The sequence below is a fragment of the Stegostoma tigrinum genome, chromosome 33 (genome assembly GCF_030684315.1).
Source record: "Stegostoma tigrinum isolate sSteTig4 chromosome 33, sSteTig4.hap1, whole genome shotgun sequence".
Classification (NCBI taxonomy): Eukaryota; Metazoa; Chordata; class Chondrichthyes; order Orectolobiformes; family Stegostomatidae; genus Stegostoma; species Stegostoma tigrinum.
The window spans coordinates 8981176-9008382 of NC_081386.1; the positions used below are offsets into that span (position 1 = coordinate 8981176).

Below are 27207 nucleotides of genomic sequence, written 5' to 3' on the forward strand. Positions count from 1 at the left end.
TCAATACATTCACTTCATTGGCTGAAAAGAGAGACATGGTGTCAAAACTTTGCTTCTTGCACCAGACAAGTGTAAAATACTACATTCCTAACAATGAAATCAATACATTCATATTAGATAAAAATGTTAAGGGATATAATGGTATAGATTTACCCTGGGCTAATTGACTTGCTTTTCCATTATAGTGCCTCTCAATTTCTGGACACCCAAAAGCACTTTACAACAATTGAAGGGAGATAGTAAGAACAGCAGATGCTGGAGTCACAGAGAACACAGTATGGAGCTGGAGGAACACAGGCAGTGTTAGAGGAGCAGGAAAGTTGACATTTCAGATCAGGACCATCCCATTCAACATAACATTCTCTACCACTCTTGCCACCTACTACCCAACCCCACAACCAAAGATATATTTCCCTTCCCATCTCTATCTGCCTTTTGTGGAGACCACTCTCTCCATGACTCCCTTGTCCATTCCAAACACCCCACTGACCTCAGCACCTTTCCCTGCAACTGCATGAAGTGCTACACCTGCCCCTACACCACCCCTCTCACCTCCAATCAAGGCACAACAAACCTTCCACATTCAGCACAGGTTCACCTGCACATCCATCAACATGGTCTACTGCATCTGCTCCTTGCAATGTAGCATCTTCTACATCAGTAAGACCAAGCAGAGGCTCAGAAAGCATTTTTGTAGAGCATCTCTTAGTCACAAACCTCTCTCCCACTCCCTGGGTGATATGTCCATCCTGGACCTCCTTCGCTGTCACAATGACACCACCTGGAAACTGGAGGAGCAGCATCTCACATTCTGCCTCAGGAGCCTATAGCCCAATCCCCTAAATGCAGACTTTATCAGTTTCAAAATCTCCCCTTCCCCAGCCTCATCCCATGACCACCACTCCCTCTCATTCCCACTTCCTTGGCCTGACACAACTTGTACATCTTCTCTCCCACTCATCTGCCCCTCCCACCTCATTGACCAATCTCCATCACTCCCTACCTGCGCTCATCTATTACCATCCTACCTGCCTTTCCTATCCCCACCCCTCTCTCTATTTCTGAGCTCCCTTGCTCCTCCCCATTTCCAGAGAAGGGTCCCAACCCAAAACATCAACTTTTCTGATGCTGTCTGATCTGCTTTGTTCCTCCAGCTCCACACTGTTGTTTCTTACAACAATTTAAGTAGTTTTGGCAGTTACAGTTGTAACATAGAAAAGGTGACAGCCAATTTTCACATAGCAAGCCCTCAAAAACAAATAATGACCATATAGTTTACATGGTGGAGCAGGCTTGATTGGCTGAATTACCTACTCTGTTTTATGTTGCTAATATATTCCAAACCAAATTGGCAGATTAAATCAGTGGAAAATCAAATTGAAATAATTACCATCCTTTATACATGTAGTTTCTTGTGACAGAATTACAATTGACAGGCAGAGTCACACAATGTCTTACTTAATAGTCAAGGCTATTGGAAGTAATTACAGTTTAATTATCTAGTTCTCCCTTGTTGATGCTCAGATTGTATCTGTTTTCAATTATTATTCTGGCACTTAGCAAAGTTTTCTCACTAACCCCCTATCTGTGTAATTGCTACAGGGTCTACCTTGTATCTGTACAATGCACTTCCTGGGCCTGGTCTGCATCTTGCAAAGTGTGTGATCACTTGCTACCAGTCTATTAACTGGTCTGCTTACTTGCACTCCTTCTGACATAAACTTCCATGGCTGGATCATGAGCAACACTGGCGTGTCCAGCCATGAGGCAGCTCAATTTCCAGGGGACTGATCCAGAGTCATAAATTCAAATCCCATTACAGCAGCTGGGGCAATTTATATTCAGTTAATTAAATAAGTGCAGGATAGAATGCTAGCATCAGTAATGATGACTGTAACACTATGGAATTGACATAAAATTCTGTATGGGTTCTTGGTTTCAAGGGAAGGAAATCTACCATCAACACCTGGCCTGGTCTACACATGACTCCAGACCCACAGTAATGTGGTTGACTCTTGATTGCCCCAGAAATGGCCCAGCCAGCCATGTTCAATTAAGTCCCACCTACTCCAGAGGCAAGTTCGAGTGCACTTTACAACCAAATACATGTTTCAAAACTGTAGTCATTGTTTTAATGCAGGAGACATGACTGCCAATTTGCTCCCACCAGCACCAGTACAGTAATAATCTAATGGTCTGTTTTTGTAATGCTGATTTGTGAATAAATATTGACCAGAACACCAGGAAGAAAGCTGATTTGTTCTCCTTTGAAGTTGAGCCATGGGATCTTTACCATTAATCTGAGAAAGTAGATGACTTATAAGTTGGACATGTCACCAAACAATGACAGTGCAGCAGCCCCTCAGTGTCTGACCCTAACCTCAGTGCTTCACTGCTAGGCCAGTGTTTCCTCACTAGCTGTTTGGCTCACTGTCATATTTAACATATTCCAACTTCAGTTAAATCCAGCAATTGATGCATTTTGGAAAGGAAACAAATTTCTTGGAACTTAACAACCCACCTTTCTTTCAACCTCCCATCTGACCCCAATCCACCCTTAATTTTAGGATTAAATTCCTCTCCTGGGTTAGTGGCTAACCTATTGGATGCCTGTTATACATAACAGAAACCCTGCTGAGCACTGTCTGACCACAGCATCCACAACACTGAATTGAACCGAGAAGTTGTAAGCCATTGCTCAATCTACCTGCATGAACTACAGCCATGTGTCACAAGTGAATCATTTAAAGCATTTTTTCTCAGTACACCTGAACCTATTTCAGCCGAAATGAGATTGGATTCATAATTGAGTCAAACAAGCCTATTCCGTGCTGGTAACCATGACGACAGTGGCTTGAAAGCACAAAGAATTCTCCCACCCTCCTCCAAAGTTTTATCCATTTCTACCCCAAAGAGCAATTCATTCAACAAGAAGCAATTAGAGAAAATCTGCCTCTGTGTAATTGGCTGGTCTCCTGAAAACGTTTGCTGCTGTTTTGTCATGTTTGAGGTTCAATTGCCGAATGAATGTTAGTTAAACAGCATGGAGCATAAGCAGAAATGAAACTCTGCAGAATAAATTGTTTATACTAATTCAAAGATAGCAAAATTAATCTTGCTTGAGTGCTAATGCTGTAAAGTTTACAAGAACAAGTCTGATTAAAGCCCAATTAGTGGCACAGATTGTTCTGTTAAATACCAGACTGAAAGCTTTTGAAGCAAATTGGTAGTGTCACTACCTCAGGCCTTAAACTCTGGATTCAAGTCCCATTTCCCCAGAGGTATATCTCAATGTGTCTGGGCAGCTGAATAAAATATATGTTCCAGACTTACAGGAAATGTGATTGAAAACCTGGTGACTGATCGGTTAATCCACCCAAGGATGGAAAGAGCTGAATGTATTGGCTTAAGGACAGCTCCAGTAACTGAAAGCTTTCTCACAAAGATTGGAGCACAGTACAGTTGAATGGTTTCTGCACAAAGGGTTTCATCATGCAGTGCTGGCCTGCAGGTTTGCTCCATTTACAGTTCAAGAGGACACTTTCTTTTCAGCGTGAAATTGAAATGCTTTCAAGCTCTATCCTAGGTGACACCACCTAGTTTACCTGTGAAATGGTACCTGACCAGTAAATTACCTATGCTGTATAGGGTGTCAACTCTGCATTTATTCCGAATACCTCAGAACATAGCCATCCACTTCCAGCAGCCCTGCGCCCTCCTACAACATCCATTTAGATTACAACAAAGTCATGAAGGTATTCAAAGAAAATGAAACACAACTTCTGTGACGGTCTTTCCTCAAAGTTTCTTGCAGTATCCAGACGTTTATGCTGTCATTGGATAATCCCAGCTGGTTGGTAACCCGAAACGTCAGCTTTTGTGCTCCTAAGATGCTGCTTGGTCTGCTGTGTTCATCCTGCTCCACACCTTGTTATCTCGGATTCTTCAGCATCTGCAGTTCCCATTATCTCTGGTTCGTAACCATGTTACTCCAGAATTAATTATCTGCCCATTCCTTATGTAAGACTGGTATAGCCAGTATGTTCTGTTCTTTTCACATCTGTCACATCCTGGTTTATCAGGTTAATCCTGACCATGCCCTCAAAATGACCATCAGTGCCAACTAGGGATGAGCTTCCGTCTTCACACTAAACATATTAGCTATCCTTTCAGTGGCATGACTACTGTACCAAATGGGATAGCTTCAGAACAAATCTAGCAATTCCACACCAGGCATCCACAAGGCATCTGCTGCAGCAGAATTATATTTGATCGCAATCTGTAATCTCATGGACTGTCATATGCCACTCTCTAACATTACCATTGATTCTTGGTTCAACAGGGAGTGCAGGAGAACATGTCAGAGACAACACCAGACATATCCAAAAACAAACTGCCAACTCAGTGAAACTACAACATAGCATATTAAATGGTGGCATGAAAATGTGGTGGAGCTTAGTAATCCCACAACCAACAATCAGAACAAAGACCCCTAAAGTTCAAAATGAGATGCAGGATGTCCTGAGGAGTGGTCACCTCCCAAACCCCATCTACAACCATGAAAGTGGTAGCCTGGCTGCAAAAGACTTGTTCTATCACATAGTTAAGGATGTAAATAACATAATGCACTAGGCATTCAGGTAAAGATGAAACTTCATCTCTACAATGTATACTCCTAATAATACAATCATAAATAGATACAGTTGTGACAGATCAATGAGGACCAGGTCAAGTGGCTAGTGGCTCATTCTACACAGGCCATGGGCAATTCATTAGCCCTATATATTGTTGCAGGTAGAACAGCAATCCCTTTGACCTCAGTTTCAATTTTTCTGTCTTATTCTCTTGTCTTGCACATACGAGATGTCAAAACTAAGGTGGCAGGTGGAACACAAATATTGAAAGTGAGGGTACTCACTATAAAATGATCAAATTTGATTTTTTTTAATTGAAGAAAGGTCTTTACTGATCAGGAGATTGGAGAAACAAAAGAACGTGAAATGCAAATCCACATTTTTAAAAGAATTCATCAACTTTTTCCACTTAGTTAGTTTATCATAAACCCCACAATGATATTTTTAACTCTAAACAGTTAATTGTTTAACAATAATTCAATCAAATATAACAAAATTGTTTCACTTTGTATCTTCAACCATCTTAGTCAAAGTAAAAACCCAAAGAACTGGGATGCTGTAAATCAGGAACAAAAACAGAAGTTGCTAGAAAAGCTCAGCAGGTCTGGCAGCATCTATGAACAAAAAAGTCAGAGTTAACATTTCGGAGCCTGTACCCTTCCTCAGAACACCAGACCCGAAATGTTAACTCTCATTTTTTCTTCACAGATACCAAAGCTACTGAGCTTTTCCCGCAACTTCTATTTTTGTGAAAGTATTTGATATGATTTATTATTGTCACATACTGAGATACAGTTAAAAGTATTGTTTTGCGTGTTATCCATGCAAATCATACCTTGCATAAGTACATCAGGATAATATCAGAGTACAGAATATAGTGTTACAGCAACAGAGAAGGTGCAAAGAAAGTTCAACTCGAATAAAAGAGAAGTCCATTTGTAAGTCTGAGAACAGTGGGGAAGAAGCTGTTCTTGAATCTGTTGGTATGTGTTTTCAAACTATTATTATCTTCAGTCAAATGGAAAAGGGTGGAGGAGAATGCAACTAAAGTGGGAAGGGTCTTTGAGTATGTTGGCTACTTTGCTGAGGCAAAGGGAAGTATAGATGGAGTCAGCGGAAGGAAGGCTGGGTTCTGTGATGGATGGGACTGCATTCACGACTCTGTAATTTCTTGCAATTTTGGGAAGAGCTGTTGCCATACCACTCTGCGATGCATCCAGATAGGATGCTTTCTGTGGTGCATCTATAAAAATTGGTGAGAATCGTTGTGAACCTGCTGAATTCTATTTAATGTGAGTCTCAAAACCTGGTATTTGAAGTTAACATTTTCCCCAGATTTATCACTTCTGAGCTAAAGTACTTAGAGTGACTCATGATCTATAATTCCCAGGATACCACAATCTCATTTGATGTCAGCTGTGGCTCAGTGTATAGCTCCCTGATCCAGAGTTTGAAGATTGTTGGTTCAATACAAGTAATAAGTTGATATTCTAGTGTGGGTGAACTGTAATATCTGGCAAAAGGATCCAATGCCGTAGAGGGAAATACAAAGATCCTTGAATCTCAGTGTAGCAAGTATTCTTACAAAAATAAGGAATCAATCCTCCATATTAAATATAATTTAATGGATTTTATTTGCAGAAATTTCTGCAGCGGATAACAAAATGCTGCGGCTGCCGAAGTCCATGAGATTGTGGGGAGTAACGGTCAGTCTTGCCTGTATAGGAGCTGCCCCCACTATTGTTTGGGCTGACAGGAAGGTTCACTAATCTCCCCATCAGCATTGGGTCCTGTGCTATTGTTGATGCTTCGAGGGTCCTCACAGTGATAACTTCCCAGATGACACCTTGTGGTATTTGCCACCTCTAATAGTATGTGGTATTGGCTCAGAGTTGTTAGAGGTAGGTAGCTGACAGCAGCCCTCCTTGGTCTTAAGCCTATCTAGTGATAAATCATAGAAGATACCCCATTCTAAAGTGTTTACAGAGAGGAGGCACTGATCTTAGATAATAAGAACTGAATTGCATGATAGCAATAATTACAAATAGATTTGTTTAGGCATAATTGTTCACTCTTCAGGGGCTTGGTACAGATACATCTGCTCCCTCTGAAAGCTGGAATAGAAATACTTTGTTTCCGCCTCCCAGACTGTGTATGAAATCAGTAGAAAATGGGTGGAGACAATGTAACAAGTACATTAATCCTTTCTGTGCCATTACTTTAGTCAACACTCAGTTTTGTCAAGCTATATTCAACGTTTTGGCTTTCTGAGACAGAGAATTCCACAGGCCCATCACTCTCCAGGTGAAGCAATTTCCCCTAAGGATCTGGAACCAAGTCAGGTGAATGGACTTGGATGACAGATTGGCTATGATTTCACTTCATGGCAGTACAGGCTTGAGGGGCTCAATGGCTTCCTTTTGTTCCTTTGTCTACCGTGTTCTTCTAACAATGTTACTCCAGTGAAAAGGAAATCCAATTTTTTAAGGTGGAACCCTACTGCTGCCAAGGAGCAGTCACATCTGCAATGTGCCTAATCTTAGACACACCTCCATATTTCACTGAGCCCACAGGAGATGGTAACTCCTGCTGTACTGAATCCCTGGCTCCTGGTCTGCACTGTCATCTGACAATAATGACAGATGGTGCCTTAGCATCCACTGGGGTGGCCCAGCAAGCCACTGAACAGATTTACACAAGACCCAGACGTCATCGTTTGGGAAAACCATGAATGTTAAATAAATGCATCATTGATATTATCACCCAAACTTGGACATCAAATATAGAATTTTCTTGAAGTACCACCAGCTGTCAAAAACAAGAATACTTGAGACATGGCAAGACACTGCATGGCGCGGACTCAGTGGGGTCCTTCTGTATCATTATGACTTTGAAGTGGGAGGGATTCTGCTTTTATCCCCAAAACAGAATACAGCAGAGGCTGAAAATCTGAAAGAGCATCTGAAAATGCTGGCCATACTCGGGCAGCACAAGCAGTACCTTGGCAGAATAAAACATGTCAGGCCAATCCCCTTTCATCAGAACTCAAAAGATGATCAAGATTTACAGTTTATGTTGCAGCATCAGAAACCACCCCCACCCCAGGTTGACTGCATGCTTCTTTTTGATTGTAGGCCACACTTGATAACCAGCTGTGCTTGGTACTGACATAGCTGAACACTCACTTGGTTGGCAGATGACAAGCAGCAGATTAAAGCACCGTCCCAATCTGGGATTCCGATCTATAACCACAGCTCAGCAGCTCAGTACCACAAAAACCACAAGTGGCATGCATTTGGAGAGGAGCCCAGCTCAGACTGTTCCATGAGAGCTGATAATGGATCATCCGACATCACTTGTTTTGCTGTACCAGAAACCAGTTAGCTCTCCAGGAAAATGGACGCTTCGTTAAATGTATTTTATTATTACGTTAGATTGTGAATTGTTAAAATGATTAGGAGGCAACCTCCATATCTAATTCACCATGCATTTATAAATAATGTTTCTATTTATCCATAGTGAGTAAACGGGTTTAATAAAGAATCTAACAGTCAGTTAATGAAAACAGATTACCATCCTGGCCTATGAACTTGTCCTTAAAGTAGCCATGTATCAGATAACTGGGCCTGGCAAGATCCCAACAAAGGGGGAAGAAAAGGCTTGCGTTGAAATAGCACTTCCCATGCCCACTTTACAGCCAATGCATTTATCTTTGAGTAAAATAGTGAACTGTGGATGCAGGATATCTGAAACAAAGAGAAGCAGAAAGTGCTGGAGAAATGTAAAGATCTGGCAGATGAGAGAAAACACAATCAACAGAACGATTCTCAAGAAGAGTCACTGGTCTCAAACTATTTTCGAGTCTAATCTTTGTTGCATCGTACAGGAAACGGCAGCTATTTCTGCACAGCATGCTCCTAAAGACAATAATGTGGCAATCGCTCAGATAATCAGCTGTCCTCATGTCGACTGAGGGATAAATATCGGCCAGGTGATGGTGTATAACTCAGTTCCAAAGAAGAAGAAGCTCTAATCCTTAACTCTCTCCACAGATGCTGCCAGACTTGCTGAGTTTCTTTAGCATTTTGTTTTTATTTCAGATCTCCAGCATCCACAGTGTTTTGCTTTTATTCCCATAGATACCTCCATGCTCTTCATCAAATCAAGGGCCCCAACCCGAAACGTCAACTTGCCTGCTCCTCTGATGCTGCCGGGCCTGCTGTGTTCCTCCAGCCCTACACTTTATTATCTCTGCTCTTCATCAAAAGATTTTTTGCATCCACCTGAGAGGTAGATCTGATCGCTGCTTAATATTTAATCAAGCATATAGCACCTTCAGAAGCACAGCATTCTCTTGGTGTTGAGCAGAGAGGTCTGCAGTGGTGTTTGTCTTCAGCATTGGGTTGGGACTAGAACCTTGTTGTTTAGAGGGAAGACTGTTGCCAAGGGAGTGCAATTGACAGCCGGGTGTAATGCATATACACATTTCCATCCAGAAATCTGGTGTATAACAAAAGGAGAGAAACTAGCTGTCAAGGGGCTGGTGTTCGACAATTTCCAATTAAGGATTCTAACGCCTATAAGCCAGGTACAAGGTTGGTTTGTCCTGAGGCAGTCTGTATGGACTATACTGAGTTACATGAGATTTTGAGACGGCCAGCCCCCTAACAATAAAGCATTAAGATGGGTGACCTGTCATCGTGCTAGGATTTCAGGAACAGCGCAAAAGCCGGAAGAGGGAATGTGAGCAAAGACGTGAAGAGGCGGAGAAGTTTAGGGAGAGAATTCCAGAACTTTAGAATTGTCACAGTATGGTGTAGAAGAAGAAAAATGCTCCCCTCGCTATTCTCCAAATATAAGTTGAAGTTCAAAGTATGCCGTTAACAAAGGCAATCTTGTGTCAGTGCAAGATCCTCCCTGACTCCTAACCAGTGCTCCCTTCAGATAATTATCGCTGAATTCCGAATGTTTTTCACTGGGGACCCGCGGTCAGCCAAGCCTCTTTACACGTCGACTGCTGCAGCCAGAGGAGGTTTCCATTTCATCTCAGCCTTTGGGTCTTCAAAGCCAGGTCCCAGAGGCAAATAGTCAGCACAGATAGATTCTCTCAGTCAGTTCCTCCCATCATCTTCTGAGTCTGAATCCATTATCACAAACTGAAAGCTCAAGGGAAATACTGTTCAAACAGCAATGTTTTTTTAACATATTCCTGAATAACCTGCCAGGAAACCAAGAGTGTTTTATTTTGATTGAGCATGTGGTCTTATAAAGCGGAAGGAAATGAAACAAAAATATTTAATGGAAATGATCATTTTCTAACTGCATATTTTGGACTTTTTTTAGAAATAGAATTTGGTAGCAGAGCAAGAGGCCATTTAACCCATCAATCCTATGCTAGAGGGCTCTTGTTGCACAGTGGTAAAGTCCTTACCTCTAGCATAGAAGGCGTGAGTTCTAAATTCTCCTGATTCAGTGGTTTGTCATGATATATCTGAATAGGTCAGTTAAGAATATTAAGCTGTGCCACCTCTTCAGAAGAGCTACTAATTAGCCTCGCTCTTTCCCTATACCTTCAGATTTTTTTCTTTTTCACGTATTCAGTTTGAAGATTTGAAACTGTTTCCACATTCCTTTTTGTCAGTGTATGCAGATAAAAACCAACTCACATCCTCTCCTAAGATAACAAGGTGTAGAGCAGGATGAACACAGCAGGCGAAGCAGCATCAGAGGAGCAGGAAAGCTGACGTTTTGGGCCTAGGCCCTTCTTCTTCATTTTTCTGAAGGGTCTAGGCCCGAAACGTCAGCTTTCCTGATCCTCTGATGCTGCTTGGCCTGCTGTGTTCATCCAGCGCTACACCTTGTTACCTCAGGTTTTCCAGGATCTACAGTTCCTGCTAACTCTGAATCAAATCCTCCCTTCTCTGATTCTTCAGACAATAATTTCAAATCGATAATCTCTTTTTATTGATCTTTCTCTTTCTTATTCACTTGTGGGACATAGGTGTTACTGGTCGGACCTGCATTTATTGCCCATCCCTTGTTGCCCCTTGAGAAGGTGACGGTGAGCTGCCATCTTGAACTGCTAGTCATGTGCTGTATGCGTAATCCAGCGACAGCAAGAGCAGCAATATATTTCCAACTCAGGATGGTTATTGGCTTGAAAGGGAACTTGCAGGTGGTGGTCTTCCTTTGTATCTCGCCAGTGGAAAACCATCAATTCCATCAAAATTCTTCATAATTTTGAACAGGTCCATCCATTCTCCTCTTAACCATCTCTGCGCTGAGAATAATCTCAGATTCTCCAATACCTCCCCATGGCTAAGGTCCTTTATCCCTGGCTTCTTTCAGGTCAGTGATTTCAGCACCATCTTCAAGGCTACAGTATCCTTCCTAAAGTGTGGTGACAATACTCCAGCTCAGGACGAACTAGTGACTTTCAATATAATTGACACGGACTCTAGCTCTGTAATGAGATATCAGCGAAATGTCATTGGATTTGATGGTAGCATGTAAACAAATCAGGTTGCTAAATTATTAACCACTTGAAATTAATTTGCAGTTTAGTTTTGTGTCAGCATACTGGAATCCTGACCAAGCGTGTGAATTGATCCTCTGCACTGAAAATACAATTAACTCGTTTCTTGAGAATAGGTGCTAAGATTATTGCAATGCTCTTCCCTGCTTGAATCAGTTTTATGTCTGCAATGTAACTTTTTATTCAAAATTCCACTGTCTGCACTGTGAGTAATAAGCACAAAAGTATTTGAAAAATTAATAAGTTTATGATATTCATTAAAATCTCTTCCCTTTGGTGTTTTTTTCAGTGCCCAGAGTATTGAGCCTATGGTGTTCATATTCAATGACATCCAAGGGCGATTGTTTACTGTGTCTTTCAGAACTTCAGTACAAGTTTGACATCTTGACAGACATCAATATTTGGTTCGCCACAAAGTGATGGAACTGATATTTGGAGTAGAATGTGTACTAATTTGTAAATATGTAAATTCATGACCTCCCCAGTAACATTTTTACAGAGAAGACTTCTGAGTATCCAAATGGCTCATTCATTGAATTAAAGTTGTTTTCATGGAATTAGAGTTCCCTGGGATGGCTACAGCCAAGCAGAGGGTTATTTGACCCATCATCCCAGCTCTGTGCAAGAACAGCTCTCCCAGTGTCACTCCCCTACCTTTTCCAGATCAACAGGTTCAATATCCTAATTTCTTTCCCTTCAGATAATTATCCACTTCTCTTTTGATTCATGATTGAATCTGCCTCATATTAAAGTAGTGGAATTTGATGAAGGTTATTTTAAACTTATCTCTCATGCACAAACAGAATGAAAGGCAGTTCAGTTATAGAATCCCTACAGTGTAAAAGCAGGCCATTCAGCCCATCATGTCTACACTGACCCTCTGAAGAGCATCCCACCTAGACCCACTACCTCTTACCCCTGTAACCATGCATATCCCTGGACACTATGGGCAATTTAGTTCGGCCGATCCACCTAACCTGCACATCTTTGGACTTTGGGAGGCAACCAGGACACCTAGAGCACACCTGCACAGACTCCACACAGCCTGAGGGTGGAATCATGCCCTGGCCTCTGGCATTGTGAGGCAGCAGTGCTAACCACTGTGCCACCCTGTGGCATGAAAGAGTTTAAAGGATTATAGATCATTGAACCAAAGTGTGGAATTGTAAATGAGTCCCGATTTGAACATCTCACGCCTAAAATGTCGCCCATTTTAATCATGGCAGTCCTGTGATAATTGAGTCGGATGACTGGACATTCATCCATGGGCCAAAGGGGATTATCTAGCCTGAAATTTTCATGCAGTAATGCGTGAGTGTTTCATTATCAGATGTGCCATCTTTCAAATGAGCTGTTAAACTAATATTCCGTCTGTTGATATGGCAATCCGATAGCCCATTCAAACAAAGTGGGAATTCTCCCAGTGTCCAGTCGAACATTGCTCCGATGACTGCAACCAATATAAAAAAAAGCAAGCTGGTCAGTTAGCTATTTTCAGCGTCCTCAAAAATTGTATGTTACAAATCAATAAGACACTGCAAAGGTGAAAAATCTTTCTGTTTGAATCCTTTCCTCTGAATCTGTTTAAAAATAGACACGTATGTGTGAATATTTTGATCTTAAGTTCTATACAGGATGATTGGAGAGGTTGGGACTGTTTTCTTTGGAAAAGAGGTGGCTGAGTGGAGATTTGATAGAGATGCACAAAATCCTGAAGGGCCTAGACTGAGCAGATAGAGAGAAATTGTTAACCACCAATAGAAAGCTTGAGGACCAGAGTTTTAAGGTAATTAGCAAAGGAAGCAATTGGTGACTTGGGGAAAACTCTTCCATACGTGGAATGGTTTGGATTTGGAATGCACTGCCGGAGAACACGGTGGAGGCTAGTTCAACTAAAGCTTTCAAAAGGGAATTGGGTCATTATTTGAAAAGGCAAAAGAGTTACAGGTTAAAGGCAGGGGAGTGGCACCAGATGTCTTTTTCCTTCAGAGAACTAGCACAGACACAGTGGGTTGAATGGCCCCCTTCTGTACTGTGGGCATTCCAAGGTTGTACTCTGCATTTGAGCTGCAGATATTTAAACTAGTAACCATCTCCCAGATAAATCAAAGAACTGTGGATGCTGAAGATCTGAGACAAACACAGAAATTGCTGGAGAAACTCAGCAGGCCTGGCAGTATCCTTGGAGAAAAAGCAGAATTAATGATTCAAAGAGATAGTAGGAGCTGCCGATGCTGGAGAATCTGAGGTAACAAGGTGTGAAGCTGGATGAACACAGCAGGCCAAGCAGCATCAGAGGAGCAGGAAAGCTTGACGTTTCGGGTCAGGACCCTTCTTCAGAAATTAATGATTCAAGCCCAGTTCTGAAATAGGGTCATGAGACTTGGACCGTTAAATCTGCTTTCTTTCCACAGATGCTGCCAGACCTGCTAAATTACTTCCTTAATCATATTTAAAGTAAACCTTCCAGAAATCCACAACCGACTTGAGCTAGAGTTGCTGTCAGCTGCCATCCTGCTTTGGGAAGAAGGGCTTTTCCTACTTGCTCTAATCCAGAGGCTTTCTTCTTTTTCAGATAGCACAGACAGACCTGTCAAACATTTCCATCGAGACGGAGTGCAGAACTACACAAAGCTGCTGCTCAGTCCCGAACACAGAGTGCTCTTCGTTGGTGCAAAAGATGCCATTTTCTCCTTGGACATTTTTAATATTGCTCCCAATGAGTTTAAAAATGAGGTATATTCTTCTTTATGTCTGAAAAGGGATGGGAAGTTATCTTGATGCAGAGCAAATGAGTGCTGTTGTATTTGGCTACTGCTGTTTGTTATTTCTTTTAAAGGTCATTCCTCTGGGATTTAATGGACAATTAGTGCTGTGGCACAAAGCCGAAGAGCATTTTGACTGTGGATGAAATCCATTGGGAATGATCAAAATACCTCTCACTGTCAGCTGTCAGAGCGTACATCCAGATACAGGGCACAGGGTCACAGAGAGAAGGTTCAGCCGCATTATTTCATCAAATTTCCCACTACCCTGGCTCCGAATCTGTCATTAAATGCTGGGCTCCTCTCTCTGAGATGGTGACGGACAGCAGCTTCCCAAAGCCTGTGAAGACTAATACTCTGCTGGCTCCCAATTTGGATGGAGCCTCGGCACAGATCAGACAGAAACAATCCAATTTGGCGTTGAGGATACGATGTGGAGGTGCCAGTGTTCGACTGGAGTGGACAAAGTCAGAAATCACACAACACCAAGTTATAGTCCAACAGGTTTATTTGAAAACACAAGCTTTAAGAGTGTATCTCCTTCATCGGGTGCAGTGAGAAATAAGCAGACACAACACAGAATTTATAAGTAAAAGGTCAAAGGGTCACACAACTGATGAGGATGTATTAAGCAAACCTAGCATGGGCTGTAACCTGGTGTCATGTGGTTTCTGGTGTCAACGTTAGCAGGTCAGCTAGAGTTGTGTGTGGTGAGCCAGTGAGGAGTTCTTGCTAACAATCCTAAACTGAATATTTATCATTGAAGTTTCATAAAGCCACTTTCCTGGAAACATCATTAATCCAGTTATCAAAATAATTTAGTCTTGGTACCCCACAGCGAATATTTCCACTAAAACTGTCATCAGGGCGTTGAACAGTTTTAATGGCAACAGATTACTTTCTAAAAACAAAGAACAAAAATACAAAGTACAGAGAGTTTTGTTGAAATGTACGTTTTTACTGAGGGAGACAGGCCATAGATTATCAGCCATTCACTAAATTGTATTAACTCTGAGAAAAGGACAGGGGTAAATCACTGATTGATAATGCAAGTGGCATTTCCATTGTGTCAGTGAAGGAGAGTGAGAGATGGTTTGCAACATAAGACAGAGAATTGCGTCCAATTTCTCCAATTCTTTGTTAGATTCATTTCCTCACTGGTTTCTAACATTGTACAGAGGGATCCTCTGTGCACTGAATGTTTTATATCTTTGTTTTAATCTCTTGAATGGGGTTTTGATCATTCTGCTTATTGTGACTAATGGCATCAGTGCACTATTGCAGTAAATGACTAAAAACTTTCTGCTGTAGGACCTCAACTGTGGGGGAGCATGAGCTGATTTTTAAGGAGTTACATTAACAGATTGTTCAAACCGTGGTCATAAAATTTCTCACAGTTCCCAACATTCGAATAGGAACTATCTAGAAACGTTTTGAAGAAGAGACTGTGCGCATCCTGCTGTGTGACTGCCAACCACTAATGAGGTGCTGTTGAAAAGGGTGGCTTCCCTGTTATAATAGGAGGCAGCCAAAACGCCATGTGGTCATTGGCTCCTTCTCCTCATTCCACAACGGTACTCCAACGTGGACTCATTCCTTCTATCATGTGCTTTGGGTCACATGATCAAGCCTCAGTTACAAGATCAACCTTGAAGTCATCCAACAGCACAGCAAATCTGAAGGGCTGAATGGACGACTACTGCCCTTTTTTTAATGCTCTCAACAGTCCTTGAGTGAAGTATTGCTCGCTTCAGTTGATTCATGAAGGCTAACTCGGCTGCTTAAAGGGTCCTGTTCAAGATGGGGTTGCAGTTAGATAAAGATATTGCTGTTCAGCGATAGCCCATGAGGAACCAAAAGCTTCTGCCGTTGTTAGAGAGAGAGAAAGAGAGAGACAGAGAGAGAGAGAACTGGTTATGTAACTTAAAGAGCACCACTGCACATGGGACAACAAAAGAAGGTAAGTATAGATGAACTACCACACCAGGACAGGGATTAAACCCACGTCATTGGCATCAATCTGTACCTTACTCTAGCCAGCCCCATATTGAGGGTTGAGAGTGGACCAATTTGCTTTGAACTGGCCTAATATGAGATGGGCTATCTTCTAGACACCTCTGTTATGGAAATGAGGGGGCCAAATGTCTTTGCATGCAAAGGATGCCTGGAGAAGATCTGACAGAGCATTGGACCGAGCCATTTTCTGGACGTTGTGAGCTATATAATATGGACTTAAAGTCACCAAACCTGATATCTGTTAACAGTGAGTTTCTGTACCCGAATTGTCAATAGATTATTAGTGCTTCCTACTGCTGAAGTCATGAACTGTGCATTCCCTCCCTTCAACAGCTCTCTAGCCAAAGACAAGTTGGTGAGAGTAAAGAGTCAACATGGATTATTGGTTGTTTAACGGATGTTAGTGCAAGATCTTGAAATAAATCCAAATATCCCTTTACAGGTGGTTTGGGAAGTCCCAGAGCAGAAGAGGAACGAATGTCACTTTAAGGGGAAGAGCCTATCGGTAGGTGGAAATTAACCGTTGAGATACATTTAAGAGCAATGGCGAGTGATAGGTTCTAACAGGTTTCTCTTGTTTCAGAGTGATTGCTTCAACTACATTAAAATCCTCCTTCAGGTGAACAGTACACACGTTTATGTTTGTGGGACTTACGCTTTCAGCCCCACCTGTGCCTACATCGTAAGTGTTGACACTGCCATCTTTGGGATGTTAAGAATTAAACTATTGCCAATTAATTGCACAAGCACAAGGTGTAACATCTTATCTTTTCCTCGTAGCATATCACAAACTTCTCTCTGGCAAAAAGTCCATTTGGTAAACACTTAACAGAAGATGGAAAAGGCCGCTGTCCCTTTGACCCGACCTATAAGTCGACTGCAATTATGGTTGGTGGGTAAAAGCTGGTTTTCATTGGTGGTTACCCACTATATGATTATAACTCTGAAAATGAGATGGTATCCTGAGCCAGTTAACTGTCAGATTACAGGGTTGCTGGTTGGAGCATACATCTTAATCCAGTAAAGGATTGCTGTGCTGATCAGATGTTGTTTCTGCCAGCGGACCTGACTGTTCCAGAAGTTTCTCCCAGCTTTTCTTTCTCTAGAGTTTGGAATGTTGAGTGATCTGATTTGGTCTGTTGAAAATGATGTAGGGATTCAGTGCACCACGCAAAGAGAATTATCTTCTCTTGCATATAGAACATAGAACATCACAGCACAGTACAGTCCCTTCGGCCCTTGATGTTGTGCCGACCTGTCATACCAATCTCAAGCCCATCTAACCTACACTATTCCATGTATGTCCATATGCTTGTCCAATGACGACTTAAATGTACCTAAAGTTGGCGAATCTACTACCGTTGCAGGCAAAGCGTTCCATACTCTTACTACTCTCTGAGTAAAGAAACTACCTCTGACATCTGTCCTGTATCTTTCACCCCTCAATTTAAAGCTGTGCCCCCTCGTGCTGGCCGTCACCATCCTAGGAAAAAGGCTCTCCCTATCCACCCTATCTAACCCTCTGATTATTTTATATGTTTCAATTAAGTCACCTCTCAACCTTCTTCTCTCTAATGAAAACAGCCTCAAGTCCCTCAGCCTTTCCTCGTAAGACCATACCAGGCAACATCCTAGTAAATCTCCTCTGCACCCTTTCCAAAGCTTCCACATCCTTATAAAGCAGTGACCAGAACTGTACGCAATATGCCAAGTGCGGCCGCACCAGAGTTTTGTACAGCTGCAGCGTAACCTTTTGGTTCCGGAACTCGATCCCTCTATTAATAAAAGCTAAAACACTGTATGCCTTCTTAACAGCCCTGTCAACCTGGGTGGCAACTTTCAAGGATCTGTGTACATGGACACCGAGATCTCTCTGCTCATCTACACTACCAAGAATCTTACCATTAGCCCTGTACTTTGCATTCCGGTTACCGCTACCAAAGTGCATCACCTCACACTTGTCCACATTAAACTCCATTCGCCACCTCTCAGCCCATCTGTGCAGCTTATCTTTGTCTCTCTGTAACCAACAACATCCTTCGTCACTATCCACAACTCCACCGACCTTAGTGTCGTCTGCAAATTTACTAACCCATCCTTCTACGCCCTCATCCAGGTCGTTTATAAAAATGACGGACAACAGTGGACCCAACACCGACCCTTGCGGTACACCACTAGTAACTGGATTCCAGGATGAACATTTCCCATCAACCACCACCCTCTGTCTTCTTTCAGCAAGCCAATTTCTGATCCAAACTGTTATATCTCCCACAATCCCATTCCCCCGCATTTTGTACAATAGCCTACTGTGGGGAACCTTATCGAACGCCTTGCTGAAATCCATATACACCACATCAACCGGTTTGCTCTCATCTACCTGTTTGGTCACCTTCTCAAAGAACTCAATAAGGTTTGTGAGGCACGACCTACCCTTCACAAAACCGTGCTGACTAATCCTGGTCAAATTATTCTTTTCTAGATGATTATAAATCGTATCTCTTATAACCTTTTCCAACACTTTACCAACAACTGAAGTAAGGCTCACTGGTCTATAATTACCAGGATTGTCTCTACTCCCCTTCTTGAACAGGGGAACCACATTTGCTATCCTCCAGTTTTCTGGCACTATTCCTGTAGACAATGACGAGTTAAAGATCAATGCCAAAGGCTCGGCAATCTCCTCCCTGGCTTCCCAGAGGATCCTTGGATAAATCCCATCTGGCCCGGGAGACTTATCTGTTTTCACACTCTGTAGGATCCCTAATACCTCTTTCTTGTGAACCTCAATCCCACCTAATCTAGTAGCCCGTATCTCAGCATTCTCCTCGACAACATTGTCGTTTTCTAGAGTGAATACTGTTGAAAAATATTCATTTAGCACTTCCCCTATCTCCTCTGATTCCACACACAACTTCCCACTTCTATCCTTGATTGGCCCTAATCTCTCTCTCGATATTCTTTTATTCCTTAAATACCTATAGAAAGCCTAAGGGTTTACCCTGATCCTATCCACCAACAACTTCTCATGTCTCCTCCTGGCTCTTCTGAGCTCTCTCTTTAGGTCTTTCCTGGCTACCTTGTAACCCTCAAGCGCCCTAACTGAGCCTTCACATCTCATCCTAACATAAGCCTTCTTCTTCGTCTTGACCAGAGATTCCACTTACTTCGTAAACCACGGCTCCCGCACTCTACAGCTTCCTCCCTGCCTGACAGGTACATACTTATCTAGGACACACAGGAGCTTTTCCTTGAATAAGCTCCACATTTCTAATGTGCCCATCCCCTGCAGTTTCCTTCCCCATCCTATGCTCCCTAAATCTTGCCTAATCTCATTGTAATTGCCTTTCCCCCAGCTATAACTCTTGCCCAGTAGTATACACCTATCCCTTTCCATCACTAAAGTAAACATAATAGAATTGTGATCACTATCACCAAAGTGCTCACCTGCTCCCAAATCTAACACCTGGCCGAGCTCATTACCCAGTACCAAATCTAATGTGGCTTCGCCCCTTGTTGGCCTGTCTCCATACTGTGTCAGGAAGCCCTCCTGCACACACTGGACAAAAACTGACCCATCTATAGTACTCGAACTATCGTGTTCCCAGTCAATATTTGGAAAGTTGAAGTCCCCCATGACAACTATCCTGTCTGTCTCACTCCTATTGAGAATCATCTTTGCTATCCTTTCCTCTACATCTCTGGAACTATTCGGAGGCCTATAGAAAACTCCCAACAGGTTGACCTCTCCTGTTTCTAACCTCAACCCATACTACCTCAGTTGACAAGTCCCCAAACATCCTTTCTGCGACTGTAATACTGTCCTTGACCAACAATGCCACACCTCCCCCTGTTTTACCATCTTCTCTGTTCTTACTGAATCATCTAAATCCCAGAACCTACAACAACCATTCCTGTCCCTGGTCTATCCATGTCTCCGAAATGGCCACAACATCAAAGTCCCAGGTACCAACCCATGCAGCAAGTTCACCCACCTTATTCCGGATGCTCCTGGTGTTGAAGTAGACACACTTCAAACCAACTTCTTGCTTGCCGGTGCCATCTTGCATCCCTGAAACGTTATTTCAGACCTCCCTATTCTCCACCTTTCCCATACTCGAACTACAATTTTGGTTCCCATCCCCCTGCTGAATTAGTTTAAACCCACCCGCATAGCCTTAGCAAATATCCCCCCCAGGATATTGGTACCCCTCTGGTTCAGGTGAAGACCATCTTGCTTGTAGAGGTCCCACCTACCCGAGAAAGAGCCTCAATTATCCAAGAATCCAAAACCCTCCTTCCTGCACCATCCCTGTAGCCACGTGTTCAACTCCTCTCTCTCCCTATTCCTCGCCTCACTAGCATGTGGCACGGGCAACAAACCAGAGACAACAACTCTGCTCGTTCTAGCTCTAAGCTTCCATCCTAGTTCCCTGAATTCCTGCCTTAAATTACCATCTCTCTTCCTACCTATGTCATTGGTGCCTATGTGGACCACGACTTGATTTCCTGAACTAGCGTAGAAATCTTAAAAAAGAGAGCCATGCTACTTAAGAAGCAAGTCAATAAACTGTCTTATGAAAATAGGGTGGAAGAAATTTTGAATCCTTTTTGGACAAGCACAGGGATAGGAAAGATTTAGAGGGATATTGGCCACATGCAAGCAAGTGGGGAGGGAAAAAGAAACAAAAGAATTGTGGATGCTGGAAATCAGAAACAAAAACAGAAATTGCTGGGAAAATGGGCAAATGGGACTAGTTCAGCTTAGGAAACCTAGTCAGTATGGATGAGTTGAGCCAAAGGGTTTGTTTCTATGTTCAAGAATCTATAAAGAAAGGACTGAAAGGTGGCTCGATTGTGATTCAAGACTGAGACTGAGATTTTTGTTACGTTGGGGCAAGAGCTGATATGGAACAAGGATGGGATAATGGTGTTGCTATCAACAATCATGTAAATGGATAGCGGGTCAGACTTGAGGGGCTTAATGGCCACACCAATTTCTGTGGTTCCTGCTCAATCAGCAAAATTCAATGCTGCACCACACATTGCAGCCTGGGTCCAAACATTTGCAAAAGAACTGACCTCCACTGGCGAGGTGAGAGTGATTGCCCTTGACATGAAGGGCCATTTGACTGAATATGGTATGAAAGAGCCTGAGCAAAATCGGATTTGATCACTGGGAATCAGGAGCGGAGTGAAAACGCTTCATTAGCTAGAGTCATAAGACCATAAGACAGAGGAGTGGAAGTAAGGCCACTCAGCCGATTGAGTCCACTCTGCCATTTAATCATGGCTGATGGGCATTTCAACTCCACTTCCCTGCACTCTCCGCATAGCCCTTGATTCCTTGTGAGATCAAGAATTTATCGATCTCTGCCTTGAAGACATTTACCGTCTCGGCTTCCACCGCACTCCGTGGCAATAAATTCCACAGGCCCACCACTCTCTGGCTGAAGAAATGTCTCCTCATTTCCTTTTTAAATTTACCCCCTCTAATTCTAAGGCTGTGTGCACAGGTCCCAGTCTCCCCGCCTAACGGAAACAACTTCCCTGCGTCCACCCTTTCTAAGTCATACATTGTCTTGTAAGTTTCTATTAGATCTCCCCTCAACCTTCTAAACTCTAATGAATACAACCCCAGGATCCTCAGCCATTCATCATACGTTAAACCAACCATTCCAGGGATCATCCGTGTGAATCTCTGCTGGACACGCTCCAGCGCCAGTATGTCCTTCCTGAGGCGTGGGGCCCAAAATTGGACACAGTATTCTAAATGGGGCCGAACTAGAGCTTTATAAAGTCTAGCATAAAAGAAAGAGCAGCGGTCCAACAGCTTGTAATTTCAAATAAACCTGTTGGTCTATGACCTGGTGTTGTGTGACTTCTGACCTTAGTGTCGAAAAAGATGCTTGTAGTTGCTGGGAATATGCCTACAGAATTTCCTCAGGGTAGTGATGTAGCCCCAGTTATCTTTAGCTGCTCACTCAATAACCTTTCCTCAGTTGTATGGTCATTATTGAGGGTGTTTGCTAATGGCAGCACCATGTTCTAATTCCTCAGATAAATACACAGTGCCCCTATGAAGTAAGACTGCACATTATTTAGGCTCAGTCTGATAAGTGGCAAACACATTTGTGCAACAAAAGTCCCAGGCAATTTTCAGCTATAGAAAAGGGGTACTTTAGCACTTCCCTTTGATGTTCAGCAGCATTACCATTACTGATTCCCTCACTGTCATCGTACTGGATGTTGTGGTTGGCCAAAAACACATGAATTCTGCAGCTGTAAGTGCAGGTCAAAGCCTGGGAATTCTCCAGTGCTTAACTCACTTCATAATTCCACAAAGCTGCACTTCTGGCAAAAATCAGGAGTGCGATGGAATACCCTCCACTTGCCTACATGAGTGCAACTCCAGTAATGTTCAAGGAGCTCAAAACATTCCAGGACAAAGCAGCTGCGCTTGACCTTCTGATGAACAACTTAAATATTTACTCTCGCCGCCACAGTGACAACAGTGCGTACCATCTGAAAGTGAATTGCAGCAACTCACCAGCACAGCAGTTTCCAAACCCATGACCCCTATCATGTAGAAACACAAGAGAGGATAATGCGTGGGCTCACCAGCACCTGCGATTTCCCCACTGAACGATATGTCATCTTGACTTGGAATTACATTGCCTTCGCTCCTGCTGGGATAGGGTTAGGGTTGGAGCTCCCACCCCAATAGTACTGTGGGTGCTCCTATGCCAGATGGACTGTAGCAATTCAAAAAGCAGCTCACCATCACCTTCTCCAGGGCAATCAGGGATGGACAATAAATACTGTCTCTTCTATCAATACTCAAATCCAATGGAAGGATAAAGAAATAGGCATTGAACCAAGGAGAAGCCATATTTCTCTTCTTTGAGTAATTGGGTTTTACATTTTGGAGTCTGATATTATTATGTAAAAATAAATAAAGATACATATTAAATATTGAGGAATTCTACTGATGGTTTTAATCTTTGTCTTTGCTTCTGCCAGATGGGAATTTGTACGCAGGAACTGTCAGCAATTTTCAAGGGAATGAGCCAATCATTTCAAGAAGTCTAGGAAACAAACCTCCCTTAAAAACTGAGAACTCTCTCAATTGGCTCCAGGGTAAGTAACAGTCAACAAATGCACAGATGTGTAAGGATGAAAGTCTTTAAAATAACCAATTAACTCCTATCGCAGGGGCCTTTTCAGAGCAGCAGTGCTGACTTGTGAAGGTAGCCCAGAGAGTTGGGTTGATCCACATTCACTGAACCGAGCTCTGTCATTAAAGGGAGGCACGGAGTTCAGGAGAGATGCTAGCCCACGGGTGGAAGAGAAGATCAAAAGGCAGATCAACACATGTATATGACATAAGAAACAGTTGAAAGCAAAGTTCAGCCTCCCTCTGGAATGATAACAACTCACAGCAAGAGCTTCTGTTCTGCCATACTGCTTAGTACTAACATGACCCTCCTCCTGGCTAGAGTTTTTAAAATGTATTTATATTGAGTGCCCACCCGTATTTGCCCTTGAACTGAGTGGTTTGCAAGTCCATTTAATAGGGAGTTGAGATTTAACCATATTTGTTGTGGTTCTGGAATCATATATAGGCTGGACCACGTAAGGACAGCAGATCTCCTTCCCTGAAGGAGAAGACTGAATCCTACATGGGCTTTTACAACAATGGTTACAGGGTTGCCATCAGACAAGCTTTTATTTCTGGATTTTTGTTTGTAAATTAAGTTCAAATTTCACCGTTTGCCATTTGCCATGACGCTAGTCTGGGGACACCGAATTTCTGGTCCAGTAATATTCCCCTGCCTGCCAAAATGCCAGCCAAACTGTCCGTTGCATCATGCCAATCTGTATGTCTGTCTGGTCTTGAAGAAAAGTTGCCGTTTGAATCTCAAAACAATACATTCGGGGGCCAGAATTTTTCTGAAGGGCCCAGACCCAAAACGGCAGCTTTTCTGCTCCTCTGATGCTGCTTGGCCTGCTGTGTTCATCCAGCTCTATACCTTGTTATCTCAGATTCTCCAGCATCAGCAGTTCCTACTGTCTCTTCGGGGTCCAGGTTAGCTAAAGTTGGGTATGTTCAGATAAGATTTCAGCATGTGAACACAAAGGAAAGATGAAAGTCAGCTCCATCGTTGTAGACCATCTCATTTCATCTTCTCACTCCTTCCCTTAATCCAAAAATCTTATTGCACCTATTCCTAGAAACTTTTGTATGGAAAGAGGCCGGTTGGCTTACAGAATCTGCGTTGACCATCTGAAGAGTGTCCCACCCAGTTCTAGCCCTCAACCTTATCCCCATAATCCTGCACTTCACATGATTAACGCACCTAGCCTGCATATCCCTGCACACTATGGGCGATTTAGCATGGCCAATCCACCTAACCTGCACTTCTTTGGACTGAGGGAGGAAACCGGAGCACCCGGAGGAAAGCCACACAGATAGTGCAGACCCCTCTCAGACCGCCACCTGAGGATGGAATGAAACCCAGGTCCCTGGCACTGTGAGACGGCAGGGCTAGCCACTGAGACACCATGCCGCCCTTGATTTCTGTCTTGAACAAACTCAGTGATTGACCTTCCACAGCCTTCTGGGATGGAGGATACAAAAGATTCACCTCACTCTGAATGAACAAATTCTTTGTCTCAGACACTAATTCCCTTATCCAGAGACTGTGTGCCCTAGTTGTAGAATTACTAGCCAGCAGAAACATCCTATCCCTAGCTATGCTGTAAGAATTTTACGCTGCAAGATTCCCTGTCATACTTTGAAACTAGAAAATACAGACCCCGTTTCCTCAATGTTTCCTAATCAGACAATGCTCCTGAACTGATGGATTAAAGCAAGCGTGATATGTATCAACAAAAAAAATCCCTGTAAGTCCATGTTACTTTCACCCATAAAGCATGGCCCTCCAGGTTGGTTATTAATAAAGACTATAGCTAGCAGCATTCACCTTATAGAGCTGTAATGCATTAATCTCCCCCTGGACAAGCAGTAGAGATCTTTGAAGGAGGATATACATGAAAATAATAGGATTATGTAAAACTGGCTGTATAAATTGGCAGCAGACATCTAGGACATCTTGATAGAGTGGAACTGTCACTTAATTCGAGGTTGAACCATGAGGCAAATATCCAAATGCCTCTAGGTTTAAAAGCCAGTGGGTCCTGATCAAGGCAGTGAGTTTTTGGGCACATCTTTTCTCGTTGACATTGTTGCACTTAATAAATTTGAAAATTAGAATTTTCTCATCATTGGCGATGCTCTACCGAGCCTGGTAAGGATGAAACAAAACACTAATGGCAACTGATGACTTGCCGTTAACTGTTTTGTTATTCTCCAGACAGATGGATACTAATGGAGCACAGGAGTGTATTGTGTGCATTTACTCCCTTGCATATCACAGATTGTTGTGCCAGGCTTGCTCTTGGCTACATGAGATTCAGACTACGCAACAAACTTCAATGCCCCAGACGCGATGTAGGTATTTTACCTCATGACCATCTTAGTGGGCGATACAGCAAGTACTGCCAAGGGATAAAAGTCAAGCCACTAACTTTCTCATTCTGTGTAACAGTTGCTCAGCAGCATTTAAAGCAATATCAAATCACTTCAAAAACAAAAGCCCCACTGAATTCACTTTATCAAACTTAGCATTGTTTGCAGTATTCCACAGTAAGGATCATCAATGATTTGGGTTGAAATCCTGGACGGAGACATATTTTAAAACAGTTGTCATGTTTTACAGATCCAGCATTTGTAGGTTCAGAGTTTATTCAGGAGGGAGTCTCTGGAAAGAATTCTGGCAGCGATAATGGAAAGATCTACTTCTTCTTCAGCGAAACTGGCAAAGAATTTGACTTTTTTGAGAACACCATCGTATCACGGATAGCTCAAATCTGTACGGTAAATATAGATCCTCCCGAAAGGCTCCCATTTCAGTTCATTGTTTCCAAGTGTATTTTTTGTAATACAAAACATATTGACCTTCTGTTATTATTAAAACCTCTGAGAATTAAGAATTTTAGGATTTGTCTGTCTGTACTTCAGCATTTTGATTAAGAACTAAGTTTAGAACATAGAACATTACAGCACAGTACAGGCCCTTCAGCCCTCGATGTTGTGCCGACCTGTCATACCGATCTCAAGCCATCTAACCTACACTATTCCATGTATGTCCATATGCTTGTCCAATGACGACTTAAATGTACCTAAAGTTGGCGAATCTACTACCGTTGCAGGCAAAGCGTTCCATTCCCTTACTATTCTCTGAGTAAAGAAACTACCTCTGACATCTGTCCTATATCTTTCACCCCTCAATTTAAAGCTGTGCCCCCTCGTGCTCGGCGTCACCATCTAGGAAATAAGCTCTCCCTATCCACCCTATCTAACCCTCTGATTATTTTATATGTTTCAATTAAGTCACCTCTCAACCTTCTTCTCTCTAACAAAAACAGCCTCAAGTCCCTCAGCCTTTCCTCGTAAGACCTTCCCTCCATACCAGGCAACATCCTAGTAAATCTCCTCTGCACCCTTTCCAAAGCTTCCGCATCCTTCTTATAATGCGGTGACCAGAACTGTACACAATACTCCAAGTGCGGCCGCACCAGAGTTTTGTACAGCTTCACCATAACCTCTTGGTTCCGGAACTCGATCCCTCTATTAATAAAAGCTAAAACACTGTATGCCTTCTTAACAGCCCTGTCAACCTGGGGCAACTTTCAAGGATCTGTGTACATGGACACCGAGATCTCTCTGCGCATCTACCCTACCAAGAATCTTACCATTAGCCCTGTACTTTGCCTTCCGGTTACTCCTACCAAAGTGCATCACCTCACACTTGTATACATTAAACTCCATTTACTACCTCTCAGCCCAGCTCTGCATCTTATCTATGTCTCTCTGCAACCTACAACATCCTTCGTCACTAACCACAACTCCACCGACCTTAGTGTCGTCTGCAAATTTACTAACCCATCCTTCTACGCCCTCATCCAGGTCATTTATAAAAATGACAAAACAGCAGTGGACCCAACACCGACCCTTGCGGTACACCACTAGTAACTGGTCTCCAGGATGAACATTTCCCATCAACTACCACCCTCTCTTTTTTCAGCAAGCCAATTTCTGATCCAAACTGCTATATCTCCCACAATCCCATTCCTCCGCATTTAGTACAATAGCCTACTGTGGGGAACCTTATCGAACGCCTTGCTGAAATCCATA

At 42.7% G+C, this 27207-nt stretch overlaps 1 protein-coding gene across 17 annotated transcripts in view; it reads left to right on the forward strand.

Moving 5' to 3' along the window:
* The window catches only part of sema4ba (sema domain, immunoglobulin domain (Ig), transmembrane domain (TM) and short cytoplasmic domain, (semaphorin) 4Ba), a 386815-nt gene that overhangs the window by 324573 nt on the left and 35035 nt on the right, over positions 1-27207 (forward strand). For all 17 annotated transcript variants that reach the window (XM_048562773.2, XM_059639201.1, XM_048562774.2 and 14 more), the window contains 6 exons: positions 13745-13905; positions 16393-16455; positions 16534-16632; positions 16731-16842; positions 22971-23087; positions 25730-25887. In XM_048562773.2, coding sequence (XP_048418730.2) covers positions 13745-13905; positions 16393-16455; positions 16534-16632; positions 16731-16842; positions 22971-23087; positions 25730-25887 — 710 coding nt within the window. The remainder of the gene's footprint in view (positions 1-13744; positions 13906-16392; positions 16456-16533; positions 16633-16730; positions 16843-22970; positions 23088-25729; positions 25888-27207) is intronic.